Genomic DNA, 18,779 nt, shown 5'->3' with positions numbered 1-18,779 from the left:
AGATGTCACTGCTTGTACCATTGGAGTCGCCGGCCGACGCTCAACGTCGTTTTACCCTCACACAAGTGAAAAAATGAATTTATCTTCCTCAAATCTGGTTAAAAAGAAATTTGAAAACTTTCTAACTATCTCAGATAAGAACAAACATCGAGTATTTCAGCCAAACTAGTTGTTTCAACCTATAGATTGTCAAGTTCTGATAATTTTCATATAATTCTCGAGCGGAAATGACATAGTACAGTGGTGGCCGCCGGGGAGACACGGAGGCTCCGATGGTGGCGGCGGCAACTCTATTTTTAGTTGTTAAAATAAAATTTTAAAATTATAATATATTAATTAAGAAATTATTTGTATTATGTCATCATTTATTTAGAAATAAATTAGACTAAACTAATTTTAAAATAAAATTATATTAATAAACTTTTTTAATAGAGTTTAATTATAAATATAATTATATCTTAAGTTTAATTATAAGTATAATTATATTACTTAAAATAGTTTTTTATTAGTTATTTATAAAGTATATTAAATAAATTTATTATTTAATTTTGAATTATATTTATGATAATTATTGAAAGTTTAACACTAAAGGGTGAAATTCTCAAAATAAAAATTAAGACATTTCCTTTTTTTATATAATTTCACAACAAATCAAATATTAGAAAAGAATTTCAATATACTCTCGTCTCCTTTCCTTACTTTTCTTCAAACCAAATACTATCTAAGTGTTTAAATAATCACATTAAAATACAAATTAATTACAGACATTCTAAAATGTTGTTAATTTATTGTAAATCCACACAAGATTGTTAAAAAAAAAAAAGTTATGATTTGCAAGGGCAGCATGATGTTCTTCCAGCAACAGGGACTAATTAATTTGGAGAAAAACTAGTGGTTGTTTTCAGACAACAATACACTGGTTTTCAAATGCTCCTATAACAACAAACTTGAAACAAATTAACATTATCTCTTTTAATCTTTCCCTTATCTAGATCAATTAATTGCACCCGTCTCGACGTCAGAAGAGACAAAGGGCATTGGAGGGATCTCCAAGCTTTGTAAATCAGCTTCAAGCATTTGTAACACAATTGGCATGGAAGGTCTCTCTGTGGGATTCCATTGAATGCACCAAAGCGCCACAATTGCAAGCTTTCTGGCAATTCCCTCATCCCCATCTTCCTCAAATTCCAGACAGAGCTCTTGTCCTTGCCTCATTCTGTTGTAAATCCACTCCGGAAAATATATTTGGCTTTGAATTTCAACCGCAGGATCTTTATTTTTTCTGCATCCGACCATCTCTAACAGCATCATTCCGTAACTGTAAACATCAGACTTGTAAGAAACCTCACCAAAATTCCTGGAGAAAAGTTCAGGTGCAATGTAGCCAGCAGTTCCTCTGGCAGCTGTCAGAGATACAATGCTTATGTCCTTAGAGCACAACTTAGCCAGTCCAAAATCTGAAATCTTCGGTTGAAAATTATGGTCTAATAATATGTTGTGAGGCTTGATATCGAAGTGCAGGATCCTTTGGTTGCATCCTTGGTGCAAGTACTCCACTCCACGGGCAACGCCAAATGCAATCTTCTTCAGCTTCTCCCAACTCAATGGACGATGACTTGAGCTATTTGTCTTTGAGAAAATGAATTTTTCAAGTGATCCATTGGGCATAAACTCGTAAACAAGAGCCCGACGAGTCCCTTCAGAGCAAAATCCCAGAAGCCGAACAATGTGAAAGTGGTGAATCCTGCCAATTGTGGCCACTTCATTGATGAACTCTTGTCCATTTCCTTTTAAATGTTCCAACATCTTGACAGCAACTGGAATTCCGTTGAAGAGTTTTCCTCTGAACACGCTTCCATAACCTCCCTGGCCGAGTCTGTGCTTAAATTTGCTTGTTATTTTCTTAAGTTCTTTGTAAGTATATCGGGTGGGATTGACGGTCCTGTAGTCTTCAAGGAACTTCTCCACCTTGAGTTGAGTTTCTTTTTCTTTTTCAGATTCTCTTGATTTGTAAATGAGAAATATCACGAGCGCGAAGAGAACGATGCCTCCGATGCTTGTGCCTGTGGATATTAGACTTATAGATAAAGGGCCAAGACCACCTGCACCAAACTAAGAAAGTTAGTTCAACAGTAAGATACAATCTCAGCAGTTCCAATCTGGTTTTCAAGTACTTCAAAAACTTCCATAAAATGTAAATTTCTTGGCCTAGTTTACTAATCGGTTCATGCGATATATTTACCATAGTATAAGATGATAAATTCAACTTGGTATTTTATTAGATATGATGATGCTAGGGAGAACTCTAGCTAGAGCATAGTCTTAAAAAGAGGAATTGTACAGGTTTGTCATTCATACGATCTAAGAATGACACAACTTAAAACGATTTAAGTTACTTACGATTTTGTTTAACGCAGATTGTCGAACTACTTGTAACGTTGTACCCACAATAATGCCCTGACTTTTCACAGTGATGGCATCCGCCAAGAGCTTCCCATCCGAGAGTCGCTCTCAATATAGCATCATTAGGAGTCATTTCAGCAGAAATCTCTACAGTTTGAGATATTGTGCAAGACGAAGGCAGCATCTCCATTGATTCATAAGCTGATATCACGTAGACAAAAAAATTTTCACTGCTAATACAATCAATCGGTCCAATTAGTTCATAGAAATCAGTACCAATCCATGCATCCTTCTCACTACAGTTCACTATAGTGAAATTTTGGGAGTAGTAAATAGAGGGGATAAAGGAAAATTTGGAGTTTGTGAGGCTAAAAGAGAGAATAGTTTTTAAAGGGCATGTGGACTCATGTACATCCATAATGGTAATTCTGCTGTGAAGATAAGAAATGTCCTGCACATAATAATCGCCAGAGGAAGGAAGGTGCAACACTGTCTTGTTGTTTAAGCATGATAATTCAAACCCTTCAAGACCGCAAGAGATAGTTTGAGTTTTGAGTCTAAAGGGAAATCTGATATTTGGTCCCTTCGTGCTGCATGTTGTTGGCTGACAAAATTCATAAATATTTGTATCATTGTTTCCTTCTGAAGTTTTGGCTTCGGTGTAAGGAAAGAGAAGGAAGAGGATTAAACTAAGCACAGGTGACATGGAGAAACTGAGAAATAGGGATGCTTTTTCGTGTAATATTAATAACTCTTCCTTCTTGGTTGAGGATATATATCTTAATGTGAAAGAGCAAATGACACTCATTTTTGGATGGCTAAAATGCATTTTATTTAAGTCAATGGCAACCCCACAAGAGACTAGTCCTCCATGACATTTGTGGACAGCAATTATAAGAATAGGCTGAATGAAGGTGTAGACTTGGTTTTTTTGTGATCGATTTTCAATGTGTGATAAAAATATGGAATAAAATTTCCAACTCCTATCCAGTGTTTGTAATCAATGCGAGAGACTTTTATTTTCTTTTTAAAGCGTAGCGCACGTCTAATTAAATCATATTGCCACCTATATGAGTAGGAGATTTCAACTACTAAACTAGCTTGCACTCACAAATATATGCATTAAGTTTCAATGCGAGATAAAACAAGAAGAAGATAGAGAACGTTTGTCATTGCAATCTATTATTTATTTATTTATTTATTTTACATTCATCCTTGGCAAAAATTAAACATAACTATCATTGAAAGAACATTCCTCCATTGATTCAGAAACTAACAACTCTGCTGAAGAATCTGATTCAATCTCTCTTCCAGTTCCGGAGATATGTCGAGAAGAAGAGAAGAAAGGTCTAGGAGGCATTTGCAAATCGTCAATACTCCCTTCTAGCATCTCCAAAACTTTTGTCATAGAGGGGCGATCTGCTGCCTTCACCTGAATACACCACAAACCAATCATACACAGTTTCCTTGCTATCATGGATTCAATTTCAGTAACATTCTGAAGCTCTAAATCACCTCCCTTATTTAATTGGTCATATACCCAAGATGGGAAATATGCTTTGCTTGAACGAGTTGCATTCATATTGGAATTCCTTCTTCCTCCAGCCATTTCCAACAACACCATCCCAAAACCGTAAACATCTGACTTGCAAGAAACAGTTCCAAAATTCCTTGAAATCAGCTCAGGTGCTATGTATCCTATGGTTCCTCTTGTGGCACTGATGGACACAAAATCATTTTCCTTGGGATGAAACTTTGCAAGGCCGAAATCTGAGACCTTTGGGATGAAATTATGATCTAGAAGGATGTTGTGAGGCTTAATGTCGAAATGAAGAATGCAGACATCACATCCGTTGTGTAAATACTCGATCCCACGGGCAGTTCCTAAAGCAACTTCGTGGAGTTTCTCCCAACAAAGAGATTGGCCTCTACTCTCCTTGGGAAAGACATGCCTATCGAGTGATCCATTAGGCATATACTCGTAGACAAGTGCCCGTTTGGATCCCTCGGAACAGAACCCCAATAGCTGGACTACATTAACGTGGTGAATTCTACCAATTGTTGAAACTTCATTGATGAATTCCTCCGCACTGAACTTGGAGTTCTCCAGCATCTTAACAGCAATCAAGCCACCAGTCTGAAGCTGTCCTTTATAAACTGAACCAAAGCCACCTTGGCCTAATTTATGAGTGAAGTGGTTTGTCATGGCAATTATCTGAGGGTAAGAGTACCTTTTAGGCATCCACGATTGCTGGTTACGCAGAAATTTCTCAATATTATCAATTGTTTTCAATGTCGTTCTGTATTTGTGGATAAGGAACACAAGTAAAACTGTTGAACCAAGGATGAACCGAGTAATTGTAAGATACACGAATGCACCGTCTGGAAACAAGGAAGTTTGATTCTAGGTAAGTAGCTGAATTCGAAATAACAAGAACAGGCATTCCAGCCAGGAAACCATACCTAACAGTAACCATTCGAGCCTGCCGTAAAGTGGCGGGAGTTTGTAGGAAACTGCGGGCCGAGGAAAAAAGATTAGGCTTTATACATACATACTCTGAGAGATGATTCAGAAAAGTTATATATTAAGCACAAGATTGGAGAATAAATAAACAAATCGCATAAGGCCATCACTTTAACACCAACAAAAACAAACGCAGGATCTAAGATATGTAAGCATAGGCTTGTTACGTGTCAAAAGTTGTTGGTAGCAAATAAATTTTCCGAATACTCCTTGTGCGATGTGGCATCCTGCAAAGCCTGCAAAAGTGCAAAAGATATTAAGGGTCAAACAGGTATACATACTCTTTTAGAGATTGTCCACAAATTCTTAAATACGTAAAAGATTAAGATTGAAAACATTAAATAAAAGAGTCTCCATTTATTTGTAAGCACATATAAGCATAAGCTTACTGTTTGTAATTGAGCTAGAATCGAAGCAATCAATATTTCCCGTTCTATCTGTACTAATGCATTCTCTACCGGCCGCTGCATAACAATTCCTGCATCCAACTGACCATCTAAGATCGAATCCTGTCTCCAACAATTCTCGGAGGGTTTCATAAGAAGGATTTTCCACATTCCCATTATGTACAGGAACCATTGAAACGAACGAGCATGACTCTGAAAAATCTGATACATAGGAGCCATGGTAATTAACATAAACATTTGACTGATTTCCTCCACTCAAACATGGAACTCTTATAAAAGCCTGATCAATGAGATCCCTCGAGCAATTCACGAAATAGGCGTACAGGTGTTTATAATAATCAAGTGCATAAACCCGATCGGTATAAAAAAAATAGCGACTGTTTTTAAGGCGAAAGATTTCTCTGGGAAAAGATGTGAATGGAAGGCCGCAGCTTCCATTGGCCAAGTTAACATCGGCAACACTGATTGTGCTTTCGTCATAGGAAATTCTCTTTACATAGTACATCGCAGAATTGAATAATTCTAGGATGGTTTGGTTGCTCCGGCAAGACAGTTCGAACTCAGGATAACCGCATCCCGATGGATCTCCCTTTAGGCGAAAAGGGTAGCTAATGTTTTTGATATCGCCACAAGAAGAGGAACAGGTTTGTTGAAGTACTTCTCTTGCTTCAGTTTCAGTGGTGAATAGATAGATCAATAGACAAAACAGAAGAGTTGAGAGAATTGATGATTCTTCCCCACTCATTGTTAGTGCAATCCCAGGATACGATGAATTTCAATAAATTAAACAGAAGGTTGCATTTTCAAGGTTTTGGGTGCGCATTTACATCATTACTTCACAACGAGCACGTGTATATAGTAAATTTATTATAGCATTCAACTATCTGATTCTACTAGCTGAAGATGATATAGCAATAATTAATCGTTCAAAAGTAGTATTATCTTTTTTTTTTTTTAAATAATAAACAAAGGTGGGGAAATTGAAAAGGTTTAAAAGAGCATATTAATTGAATTTGTTTGAGCGCAAGACTTTTAGCATCCATGCCAGAGGGGACACCGGACACTCTTACAAGTCAGTCAACTCTTAGTAAACGTTTTGATTGCAAGTTTGCGTCGGTGATTATGACCCTAGCTTGACCTGAAATTTCGTAGTAAACCTTCAAATTGAGACAAAAATTTTGTAACAATTTCCACGCATGAAACAATCCAGTCAACATCTTTCGCTCGCTACTTTAATTTCTCACCACAAACTCGGAGACAATAATTCATTTTTTTTATGAGAACACAGAACATGCTTTGATATATAAAATATATGATAATTTTATTTATTACATTTGTTTTTGTTTCAAGGCTAACACTATGTTACGTTGAACGCAACATACACTCAAAAGAGACAATATCTATTAATACCCTTAAACTTTATGGAAACTACGTTAATTGAATTAAAAGAAATGCTTTTAAATCTCAAGGAAGAAATGAGAGAAATTAAACAAGAAATAAGAAAAATAAAAATAGAACTATCTGTAATACAAATGAGTCAAAAGAAAAATTAAAAAGTAGAAAAATTTGAAATGTTAAAATCAGGAATAATTGGAACAAGTTTTAAGAAACCTATAGAAAAACCACAAACAGGGAGTTATGATGATTGGTTTATAAAAACCCAATACCCAAGAATATTAGAAGAAACAGAAAAATTAAATGCAGAATTAAAAAAGAAAGAAAAAGGCAAAGAAAAATTAGAAATAAAAGAAGTAACCCCTAGTGATTCAAAGTAATGGAAGAATTAACTGAAAAATTTAGTGATATAAACCTTAGTGATTTAGAAGACTTTGAAAAAGAATATTGCATAAAAATGAATACTGCTGGAGGTCCAGAAATGAAACCTAATATTGAAGAACCAAGCCATAGGAATGAAACAAATAAAAAGAAAAATAGACCATTTTTTGAATATTACCCACCTATTAAAAAGAATCAATGGAAAAAAGAATACCAACCTAATAATGACCACCTAACTCCAATAAGCAATGCAGGCACATTTCTAGACTTAGACTGCAAAATAGATCCCCGAAAAGCTTTAGTAGAATGGGGAATGCAAATGAAATTATTTTTTATATTTAATGGTTCTAGAGACGATTGGAATGTTGAAATAGAAGAAGAAAAAATAAATATATTTGCTGACATTTTAATAGCAAGTTTCACAGGAAACGTATTTAATTGGTGGAAAGGATTAAGTGAAGATACACAAAAATTAATAAAAGATTCAACCAAAATAGCATTAGGAAGAAGTAAAGGATTAGGAATTGAAAGAATAATTGAATATATTGCTAGTGAGTTCTTAGGAGAAGACTGGTTGCAAAATTCAGAAAATGAAGCAAAACGTGATAAATTAGATGCTAGAATGAAACTAATAAATTTAACAATTTGTAATATGTGTTTTGTAAAAGAATATACTTGTGAATTTTCTAAATATTATTATACTCAATTCATGAGTCACGAAGACCAAAATATCTATAAGAATTTATACTATTCTAAACTTCCATACCCTTGGAATGGATATTTTATTAATGAATATGAAAAGTACACTAGTAGTAGTGATAATAGACTCCCAGATACATTAGGAGCTAGAATAAGATTCTTAAATACAAGATTAAGTGAAATATGTATTCAAAGGAGTTTAATAAAAAAGAGTAAAAATATAACAAAAATATGTTGTGAAAAAACGGAGATGCCTACCCAATGGGGATGTTATGCACCTCATAAACGACACAGGAAATCCTACAAAAAGAAAAAAGATATAAGAAATACAATAATTTTAAAAGAAAATATAAAAAATCAGGAAGAAAATATAAAAACCAAAGAAAGATATTAGACAAGTCCAAATGTAAATGTTGGAATTGTGGAGAAATGGGACATATTAGTACAGACTGTACAAAAAAGAAAGTTAGACTTCTAAAAGAAGATTTTGAAAATATAGAGAATGACTTAGAAGAAATAAACAATCTATCAGATAATGAAGGAGAAGAAGTTTATATGGTAGAAGAATAAGAAAATGAGTCAAAATAAAGAAGAATTAATGGAAAATGAAAAGATAGAAGAAATTGAAGAAATAGAGCAAGAAGAGAATAAAAGTGGATATAGTCTTGTTGCTACTTTTAATAAAGAAAAATATAATAAACTTTTAAAACTAAATATGGAAAAACCGAAATATGGAATAATACATAGGTTCAGAGATATGTTTAAAAGAAAATGAATAGTATTACATGAATACTATGAATAAGAAAAGGCCGTAACAATCACACAAGCAGAGGGAAACATTAGATTTAGTTTAATAAATAAAAGATCTATAGATTTAGCGTTAAGAAAAATAAAGAATGAGTCAACAAAAGAAAAAATCCAATATGTATATTTAGCAGAAATCCAAATCTTAATAAAATCTCTTTTCAAAGAAGGCATAGATAGTCCCATAGTTTTATCATTACACGATCAAAGATTTACTAATCCTAGCATAGGACATTTAGGAACCATAGAAGGAAATTTATGTTATACTAAACTACTATTTACCTGTCACCCTAGATATTGCGTACATATAAAGGATAAAAACATAGATGAAACATTAAGTTTACATTTTAAATTATTAAAAAAGAACTTAATGAAAGAAGGGAATAGAATAATGACAATACACTATTCAGCTTTATATAGTTTTTGTAATTCAAATTATGGAGAAATATATGGAAATAAACCTTACATTGAGATAAATAAAGATTGTGAAGATATAGCGACATTTATAGAACCAATAATCCAAGATTATAAAATCCCTATTAATTATGAATTAAATATAGATGATAGAAAACAATTTTTAGATAATAATAATGAAAACTCCATTATCCCTATAAGTTTTGCAGGAAGAACCTTGATAAGAGGAAATTCATCTAAAAGACTAAGTATTGATAAACAAATAGTTCAACCTATTGTAACTAATAATGTAATAAAAATACATGGACAGTACTTTAATGGAATAGTTTATACAGCAAAGATACCAATACTCGTAGATACTGGAACAATTCATAACTATATGAACCACACTAAAAATAAAGGACTTTTGGTAAAAGAAAAAGAAATTCCATATGAATATACATATTTCAATGGAAATAAACATATTTGTAAACAAGAAGTTAAAGTCCCTATAATCATAGAAGGACTTAGAATAATAGTACCTTGTTATATAGACTCATTCATGACTACAGATCCGGAAAAACATATAGTACTAGGAAATAGTTTTTTAAACGATTTAGAATATTACAAAATAGAAAAGAATAAAATAACCTTACAAATACAAGGCCAAAAGATAATATGTGAAACATGTTAAAACAGGCTTATATAAAATACCCTATGTCTGTCTATATACAAATAAATATAACAGAAAAAGATATAGATACATGTGCCTTAATCGATACGGGTAGTGAAATAACTATTATGAAATCCTTTTTATCCAGGAAATGGGAATTAAATGGAAAATTAAAAATTATTGGAATAACAGGAGACAAACAACAAGTAAATCAATCTATAACAAACTTTGAAATATTGTTAGGAAGTAAAATAGTACGTATTAATCAAATATTTCAATACAATAATATGGATTGTGATATCCTTTTAGGTAATGATTTTATACAACAATTCCAATATTATCAACAAACTCCATATATGATTACTTTCAAAACCCCTTGTAACCATATTCTCTGTATCCCTCGTGAATTTAAACCCTACCGAGTTCAGACAGCCTAGCGTGGTGATACATACATTTATGAAAAACATTATTTAATACAAAAAGGACAGAGTTATAATATACAATTAGAAACAATAAAGTCGCAACTTGAACAAGTTTATAAAGAAAACCCATTAGCATTATGGAAACCAGACCATCCTAGAGTAAAAATAGAATTAATTGAAAATAGGATAATAAGATTAAGACCTATGATGTACACAGAAGAAGACAAGGAAAAATTTAAAATCCAAATAAAAGAACTCTTAAATCTAAAACTCATCCGAACTAGTAATAGTCCACATAATAGTCCAGCCTTTATGGTTAGAAAAAGAGCAGAACAGGTTAGAGGAAAAGCAAGAATGGTAATAAATTATAAAAAACTAAATAAATATACAAAATTTGATGAATATTTTCTCCCGAATAAAAAAGTATTAATAAATCTTGTAAAAAATAAAACCTATTATTCAAAATTTGACTGTAAATCAAGATTTTGGCATATAAAAATGGAAGAAAATAGCATTCCTTATACAGCTTTTAGTACCCCACAAGGACATTACGAATGGCTAGTAATGCCTTTTGGACTAAAAAATGCCCCTCAAATTTTTCAGTGTCGAATGGATAAAATATTTAAAGATTATAAATATATTCTAGTCTATGTTGATGATATATTAATCGCATCTGAAACCATAAAAGACCACAGGAACCATCTAAAAGAATTTGTTAATATAAGTATTAGAGAAGGGATAGTGTTATCAGAAAGAAAAGCAATTATAGAACACAAGAAAATAGAATTTTTAGGAATGATTCTTGACAAAAAAGGAATAAGACTTCAAAGTCATATAGGAAGAAAGATTATAGAATTCCCAAATAAGTTGGAAAATTAACAACAAATACAAAAATTTTTAGGATGTTTGAATTATGCAGAAGGATTTATAAAAGACTTAGCATAAAAGAGAAATATACTTCAAAAATTATTAAGAAAAAATAACACTAGAGGATGGAGTGAAGAACACACAGAAACTGTAAAAACTTTAAAGGAAGAATACAAAAATCTTCCAGCATTAAGATTACCCGAAGAAAAAGATAAATTAATAATACAAACGGATGCATCTGATCTATATTGGGGAGCAATTCTCAAAACTGATATAAACGAAATTTGCCGATATACTAGTGGAACGTTAAATCAAGCACAAGTCAATTATCCCGTACATGAAAAAGAACTCCTTGCAATATATAAAGGAATTAAAAAGTTCTCATTATTTTTGCTCCAAAAGCAATTTATCGTAAAAACAGATAATTCCCAAGTAAGTTCTCTTGTTAATAGAATTTTACCAAATGAGTCTCAATATAGAAGACTACATAGATGGCAAGTTTATTTGTCTTATTATAATTTTAAAATTATTCATATAAAAGGTACTAACAATTTCCTTGCAGATTTCCTAGGCAGAAACATAGAATTCGGAAAATGAATGCAAAAGTAAATAAAACCCTATCTGCAATAAATACTGAAATACAAAGGCTCAAGGCCGAGACATCTGACATGCTTGATGCAATAAATTACATGAAAGAGGCAGCAGAGAGCCATGAGAAGGGAATACATTTGTTAGAGTCATATATAAATGACCTAACAAAATGGCTTTCAATAAACACTAGCCCAATAAATATAGGAAGCAGTAGTGGACCAAACCCACAGCAAGAACCGGTCTCTGATCCAATTGTCAGCCGAACCATATCCATAGAAACCGAATCACCAAAAGCAACTTCTTCAAAAAAGTTTATCAAAATAAACAACTCCTCCACAAAAGAAGAAGAAAAATCATTTCCTCTAAATCCAAAAGAAGAAGAATATAAACAGTTTTCCATATGGATATATTCTACATGTTCCCACAACAATACAATCTTCAAATCTCTAGGAAAAAATATGTATCCCAGGATGATAGCCATAAAAGGAGCAGATCCACTCCTTGTTGGAAAAATAGCTAAATACGGGTATCTAGACTTAGTATATCCAGACATAGACCTTAGGAAAATAGCCAGTTTAGATGAGCTATTAGTCAAAGAAGTTTCTAAATTTGCCCAAAAAAAGTCCATATATTTAAAATTCTATACCATTAATCCAGAATACCATAAGAATATAGAATACCAAGCATATTATATGATCTCAGTGGGACATATTATAAAAAATTTCCAATTAGAAGTAGGAACAGAATATACAAATGTTCCCCATATAACCAATACATGGATAAGAACCCGTAGAGCTCGAGGAATAAAAACAATATGGAGTATTGCTAAAGATCTCTATAAGAGAAATTATAGAACAATTATCCGTTTTCAAAACTATATCCTTGTGACTTCAGAAGAGAGCCATACACCATCTAATATCCTTCTAGAATTCATCAATGAAATCAGTACCATGAGATTTCCCAGTAGCAGTGAAACCATGCAACAAGCTTATCAGCTTATGGAAACAAAGTAGACTGGCTGGTGGCAGACAAGTGGCAGATAACAAAAGGATAAAAAGATGCTCGTGGCAGACAGCTCGTGGCAGACAAAACGAAGTGCCCGACAAGATAAAAAGAGAAAGAGATGATATTATTTTCTTTGATAATAATGAAAAGATGTAAGCAATGATGTAAGCGGCCAATAATGTAAAAGGCCAATAATGCAGAAGCCCAATAATACAAGGGCAATAATGTAAACTTAACAATGTTGGCAATAAATAAAAGAGAAGAGAAAGAAGAGGAAGACCTCAGACTTTCCAGACATTCCAAAAAACGTTCTTTCAAAATTTAAATTCTCTCAACAATGATTCTGTAAACACTTCCTTGCTCTAAAACCATAAATCAAATCGTCATAAATCATTAACACAATCATCAGAGAAAAGGGAAAGAAACCTAAACTTATCCAACACTTCTTTAATAAGCCGATCAAAATCCATACAGTAAAGCCATCTGAGTCCTCAGATCCCGCTGAGGCAGGAGGCCGTTAAGGGAATTGGACATCCAGGCTGCAGGTCACTGGAAGGAGATTGGAAAGAGAAGAAGTGAAAGAAAGTTAGGTAATAATTCTTAAACTTTATCTTTTGGTGGAGGTTGTTGCTGATTAAGTGATGAAATGATTTGTGGAGGAAGAGCAAATTTTCATAATGAATCAAATCCTTGATTATCTTTTGTAAAATGAATCATAAATTTTATTTAGGAGAATCTAAAGAATACATGATAAATCCAACTACAAAATAACATATAATGATTATATGATGATCATAGACTTTAATTTAAGATTATTTAAACAGAGTTCATATTTGTTTAGTAAACAGGAACTTGTAAGAACAGAAGATTTATTAGCTATATACTCACTAGATTTACCTCAAGAAATAAAACAAAGGATCATAAATTATATCAAAATAGATAATCTAAAACATAACATAATTATGTTAACTATAGAAGAAGGAATAGATGTAGCAAAAGCATACTTGGAACAAAAAAGTTATAGAGAAGAACCTTCTTATAGTTATAATTCTGATAACGAAGAATTTGAAATATAAATTATAAATCTCTTCACATAAATATGGATAAGTGTATATTGGCTGGAAACCAAGGTGTGCGAACTACTGGCTCAAAGGAGATTTAAATATCTTGGGTTACCAAGGATCTCATCACTCTGGTAAAACAACGCCACGTACAACTATTCGCTGGTATTAAATAAAATGTATCATACATTTAAAACATCTTTTTGTTATATACTTTGATTATTTTGTAAATCTATTTCTAATATAAAATAATAATATAGCATTCAGTTTGCTTATTTTGTTCATAGCTGGTAATTACAATTATCTGGTTGTTATAATTAACTCTGTTGTGTATTTTGTAAACCAATTCGTAAATTATTGTTTTTCATTTTTTCTGTTGTTCGTTTTTTCTATTTGTCTGTGAACAAGATGGTATCAGAGCCATGAAAAATCCAAGACCATAAACATGGATCCTATACAATTAATAGTTGATAGTTTATACACATTAAAAGTATATAATAAAGAAGAAATAAAAAATTTAATAAAAGCATTAAAAATTGATAAAAATAATATAAGAAATATAGAACTTGAGTTGACTGAAGAGCTTAGAGAGAGAAATATAAATACAACAGGAGGAGAAATATTGATAGAAAAGAAAATGAAATTTATTGATAAATTTATAACATTTTTAGTATATTGGTATAAAACTGAAACACTATGAATCAAGCTTTTAATACGATACAAGAATTAGTAAATAGTACAGAACGTAGGTGTCTAGGATGGGAAATCATAGTAAATACATATATAAATTTAATAAATCAGAAAATAGATTTACTAGAACAAGAAAGAATAGGATTAATAAATTTAGGACCAGAAATTTATTCTGAATTTATAGATTTATATGAATTTGATAATCATTTATTGTTATTAAAAGAAATAAATAAAACTTTAGAAAAAATAAAAAATAGATGTAGAAGAGATGGGAGAAGACAAATACTTCCTCAATTTTAAAGAATAAAGAAAAATAAAAGGACTCAAATGAAATTTGCAAAGAAGAATAAAACAAAAAACGTAAGGTACATTAATCGTAACTTAGGCGCTCCCTTGTTTCAATGTTATATCAATAGTTATTATAAAGTACATTTGGTTATTCAAATAAAGGGTATAATAATATAAAGAGTGCGTGTGTAAATTGTAATAATTTATTAAACTTAGTAGGGTCTGTGTTATCATCAGCAATCTTAATCATTTAAATTTGATTCTAAAGGGGGAATCTGATATGGTATGTTTCATTTTGTTGGTTGACAATGTTCATAAATATTTGTATCACTGTTTCCTTATGAAGTTTTGGCTTCTGTGTAAGGAAGAGAAGGAAGAAGATTATTGAACTCAGAAAAAGTGACATGGATTAACAGAGAAAGAGAGATGTTTTTTAGTGTAATATTAAAGATAGCCATTCATTTTTGTATGGCTTAAAAGCATTTTATTTAAGTCAATGGCAACCCCACGAGAGATTAGTCCTCAATGAGATTTGCAGAAAACAATAATAAAGAATAAGCTAAATGAAGCCATTGACCTGATTTTTTGTGATTACTTTTCAATGTGGGGGTAAAATAATGAAGAAAATTTCCACCTCAGAGTTTTTTTTTTTAACTAATTAAATATCATGTTACTTTATTATATAGAGATATTTACAACTGCTATGACAGCAGGTCATTATATACCTAGGACTTACATTATTACATTTTTTATTCTATGAAATACATGTCCAGCCAAATACCCCTCACGAGGGAGGGATGTCTCTACTCCACTCGCATTTCGCAAGGGAGAAAGACGTTATAAGTAATCTCCACACAATTATGATTAATTGAGAGAGTTTTTGAGTCCGTGGAGACTCGAACCATTGCCCTTATAGTCATGCTTAACTTTAAGGGTAATGGTTCACCACTGGGCTACAAGCTCAAGTGGCCACCTCAGAGTTTTAAGTTAAGCCTAGCACACCTCTAGTTAAATTCTTTTGCCACCCATATGGACAGATTCAAATCTCAAACTTTTTGTATCAACTCAAAAGATTTCAACAACTAAATTATCTATCACTCGCGAAAAGTGTAGTGTGTGCCTTAGGCTCCAATTCGAGATAAACCAATGAGAAGAAGAAGAACATTTGTCATTAATTGCATGTTATTCATTTATTTATTTTACATTCATTATTGGCAAAATTAAACCTAAATATCACCGAAAGATCACTCCTTCACTGATTCAGACATTAACAACTCTGTTGAAGAATCTGATTCAATCTCTCTTCCGGATATATGTCGAGAAGAAGATGAGGTAATATTTTAACCTATATATTGTTCTTCCTGTGGCGCTGATGGGAGCAAAATCATTTTCCTTGGGGTGAAATTTTGCAAGGGCCGAAATCTGAGACCTTGGGAAAGGAATTAGGATCTAGCAGGATGTTGTGAGACTTAAATGTTGAAATGAAGACTGCACACATCACATCCGTTCTGTAAATACTCGATCCCGCGAGCCTTTTCTAAAGCAACCTAGCTCATGGAGTTTCTACCAACTACCCTCCTTGGGAACTATAAGTCTATCAATAAAGGAATGCTCTTTCAGCGATAGTTATGCTTTATTTTTTTCAATGATGTGTTTAAAAATAGACTAAAGTTTTCGTATGCTTTATGCACCCTGTGCTTGCATGGGAAGGTATCATAGGTGCAGAGGTTTCCTCTCTATAAAATGTTTTTATATTAATTTTGTGCCACTGTAATGAACTCTGTTGTGTTTCATTCGGTATGTAATCTGCCATAAATGGAATCAGATTTAGCAGTCTAGTTACTAATAATCATCTACTTGACAAGTTGAAATTTCTAAGGGCCTACTTCATAATCAGAGACGACGGTGCACATTTTGAAAGACTTTTGAAGTCTCACTTCGTTGCTTATCTGAAACTAAATGATTAATCAAAAGATTCATCAGCAATTAGGTAGCATTGATTTTAGTAGGGAAGGATAGCGGGGTATAATAAATAATAGGAAAAAAGACACCTACACTCTAATGTTTGAAAAAATAATTATAAAAACTCCCAAGTCTTCAATAAAAAACAACAAGGTTTTTTTTTTTTTTGCTATAATACCCTTTAACTCTATAAATCTAAAAAATTTACTCTCAAATTTTATAATCTATAGAAACATGACATTAAAATAAATGTAATAATATATACATTTGAAAAATATCTAAAAATATATTTTTATATTTTACAATCTATTTGACTTATTTTATTATATTGAAGTAATTTTTAAAATAAATAGAAATATAATATTAAAATAAATTAATTAAAATCAAAATTATTTGAATATTATGTAAAAATAATTTTAATATTATTAAAAGGGATATATTTTGTTAATTGTAAATGAAACGACCCGCCCCGAATCCCCCCAGGCGAGTCTATCTAGTCTCATCAAGACAGACTTGATAATAATTCTATTCGTAAGATTCTGCCGAAAATTCGACAGAGTCTCCTTTATATATATAACACTCCCAATATACAAATATGAATATAACACTCCCAATACAATTTAATATACAACAAACTCCAGTGCTCAACATCCTCAACTAAAATGCTGAGTTTTATATCTCCAGAGTCTCAAAAGATAATATTATAACTAATATGAACATCTCAATTTATTCTTAATCCCAAAAGAATAATATAACAAAAGTATACAATCCCAAAAGAACAAGATGACCAAGATGTCCTAACAAAAGCATCTATATCTTCTAACACCATCACGTGGCCAAGACTCAAAATATATTTACAGTCGCTAGGTCGGTCTGGTGTACCTGCAACCTCCTGGTGAGGGGGGGAAAATATAATAAAAACGGGATGAGTTTAAAACTCAGTGAGATCAGTAAGTGGATAGTAGTTTTGAAAATTAATCCTTACTTTAAAAGAAATAATCATACCATTTCCAAACACGATTTCATTAAACCATAAGCGAGAAACCAATAATAAATCATTAAACAACTTACTAACCATAGAAATCATATCACAATATCATATAGAATTCACAAATCTGAAAATCATCACCAAACAAGTATCCAGGGAAATAATTTTGTCATATCCGGACCTCAACGGACGGGCAATGACGTATTATCTGGGTAACGTCACGCCCCGGAGCTACACGGATAAACAAGGAAATACCATCTCATATCTCATCATATCTGTGCATGCATAATCTATTCCCCAAATGACAAAAGCGCCCAAGCACACGGCCCAAAGCCTCTGTGTGTACTCAGACGGGCCCCAAAGGCCTGTATCTCATATGTATCATATGTATCATTTGTATCTCAACAGCTGTCTGTATCTCATATCAGTATATCTGTACTCATCATACCGCATGCATATGCCCCCAAAAGACAAAAACGCCCAAACACACGGCCCAAAGCCTCTTTGTGTGTTCAGACGGGCCCCAAAGGCCTCTCATCTGTATCACTGTATCTGGAGGGAAGGGTACTGTCTAATGATTTCAAAAACAATCAGTCTACTCATATTCACATACCTCTTAACCATATTTTAAATCATACCTTGAATCCACTTTTCTTATCTTTAAAATACTATCATACTTTATTCAAAATCGATACACAAAATCATTAACCAAACATTTCGAGAAATTATTAAATCAGAACATTTAAAATACTTATTTCGCAAACATGCTTTACTATTATAATTAACTATAAAAATAGGTTTTGTATATTCCACTCACAGTGACGGTGTTCACGGTCAGTTATCGTCCACGTCCGCGGACCGGTTCTCGCTCGCGAATCCTCCTAAATCAAGGAAATGACATAATTATTTTCCGTAAATCGGAATTACGACTAAATTTATGCAATAAACTGGAAACGAACATCTATCCATAATTGACAACTCCCGTGTCCATAAAATTACTAAAATGCCCTTGAGTCCGTAAATCATTAACACATACTCTGAAATCGTACATCACCGAATTACCCTCGGAATCGTAATTACACCCACTCCTCAATTCTAGGAATTACTAAAATATCCACAAGCTCAGAAATTATAAAATTGCCCTCATAGTGTGAAATTACCAAAATGCCCTTGCCGGTCAACGGTCACCGGAATTTGGTCAACGCTAGCTAGGAAGCTCAATTCTA

The 18,779-nt window shown here is 32.4% G+C and overlaps 3 protein-coding genes and 2 long non-coding RNA genes across 13 annotated transcripts in view; 1 reads left to right on the top strand and 4 right to left on the bottom strand.

The window, feature by feature from the left end:
• Window positions 1-715: 715 nt before the first annotated feature.
• Window positions 716-18,779, bottom strand: part of LOC102615764 (rust resistance kinase Lr10-like) — a 66,200-nt gene continuing 48,136 nt past the window's right edge. The window contains exon 4 of one of the 2 annotated variants that reach the window (XM_052435232.1): window positions 716-1,862. In XM_052435232.1, coding sequence (XP_052291192.1) covers window positions 994-1,862 — 869 coding nt within the window. In that variant the 3' untranslated portion in view covers window positions 716-993. The remainder of the gene's footprint in view (window positions 1,863-18,779) is intronic. The other variant, XM_052435231.1, reaches the window with a different exon arrangement.
• LOC102630303 (rust resistance kinase Lr10-like) overlaps window positions 3,546-18,779 on the bottom strand; it is a 33,754-nt gene continuing 18,520 nt past the window's right edge. For 3 of the 8 annotated variants that reach the window (XM_052435223.1, XM_052435230.1, XM_052435227.1), the window contains one exon: window positions 3,546-3,750. In XM_052435223.1, the coding sequence (XP_052291183.1) occupies window positions 3,629-3,750 (122 nt within the window). In that variant the 3' untranslated portion in view covers window positions 3,546-3,628. Of the gene's footprint in view, window positions 4,635-18,779 lie in introns of all 8 variants that reach the window. The other 5 variants (XM_052435225.1, XM_052435228.1, XM_052435226.1 and 2 more) reach the window with 3 other exon arrangements.
• LOC102613806 (LEAF RUST 10 DISEASE-RESISTANCE LOCUS RECEPTOR-LIKE PROTEIN KINASE-like 1.2) lies at window positions 4,688-6,317 on the bottom strand. The gene is made up of 3 exons (XM_052435234.1): window positions 5,317-6,317; window positions 4,867-5,163; window positions 4,688-4,785 (listed from the first exon to the last, which is right to left on the bottom strand). The coding sequence occupies exons 1-2, from the start codon at window positions 6,077-6,079 to the stop codon at window positions 5,039-5,041; spliced, it is 888 nt and encodes a 295-aa protein (XP_052291194.1). The 5' UTR covers window positions 6,080-6,317; the 3' UTR covers window positions 4,688-4,785; window positions 4,867-5,038.
• LOC107175651 (uncharacterized) lies at window positions 12,844-16,452 on the top strand. Its single transcript, XR_008052437.1, has 2 exons — window positions 12,844-15,935; window positions 16,017-16,452. It is a non-coding gene; the product is annotated as an uncharacterized LOC107175651 (long non-coding RNA).
• Window positions 17,079-18,779, bottom strand: part of LOC107175650 (uncharacterized) — a 2,188-nt gene continuing 487 nt past the window's right edge. The window contains exons 1-3 of the long non-coding RNA XR_001507171.3: window positions 18,714-18,779; window positions 18,371-18,434; window positions 17,079-17,457 (exon numbers count right to left, since the gene is read on the bottom strand). The exon at window positions 18,714-18,779 is cut by the window's right edge and continues 487 nt beyond it. This is a non-coding gene — a long non-coding RNA (uncharacterized LOC107175650). The remainder of the gene's footprint in view (window positions 17,458-18,370; window positions 18,435-18,713) is intronic.

The sequence above is a fragment of the Citrus sinensis genome, chromosome 2, assembly GCF_022201045.2.
Source record: "Citrus sinensis cultivar Valencia sweet orange chromosome 2, DVS_A1.0, whole genome shotgun sequence".
NCBI classification, from domain to species: Eukaryota; Viridiplantae; Streptophyta; class Magnoliopsida; order Sapindales; family Rutaceae; genus Citrus; species Citrus sinensis.
The sequence above is the reverse complement of the archived record's forward strand: the minus strand, read 5'-3'. Positions and strand labels throughout refer to the sequence as shown.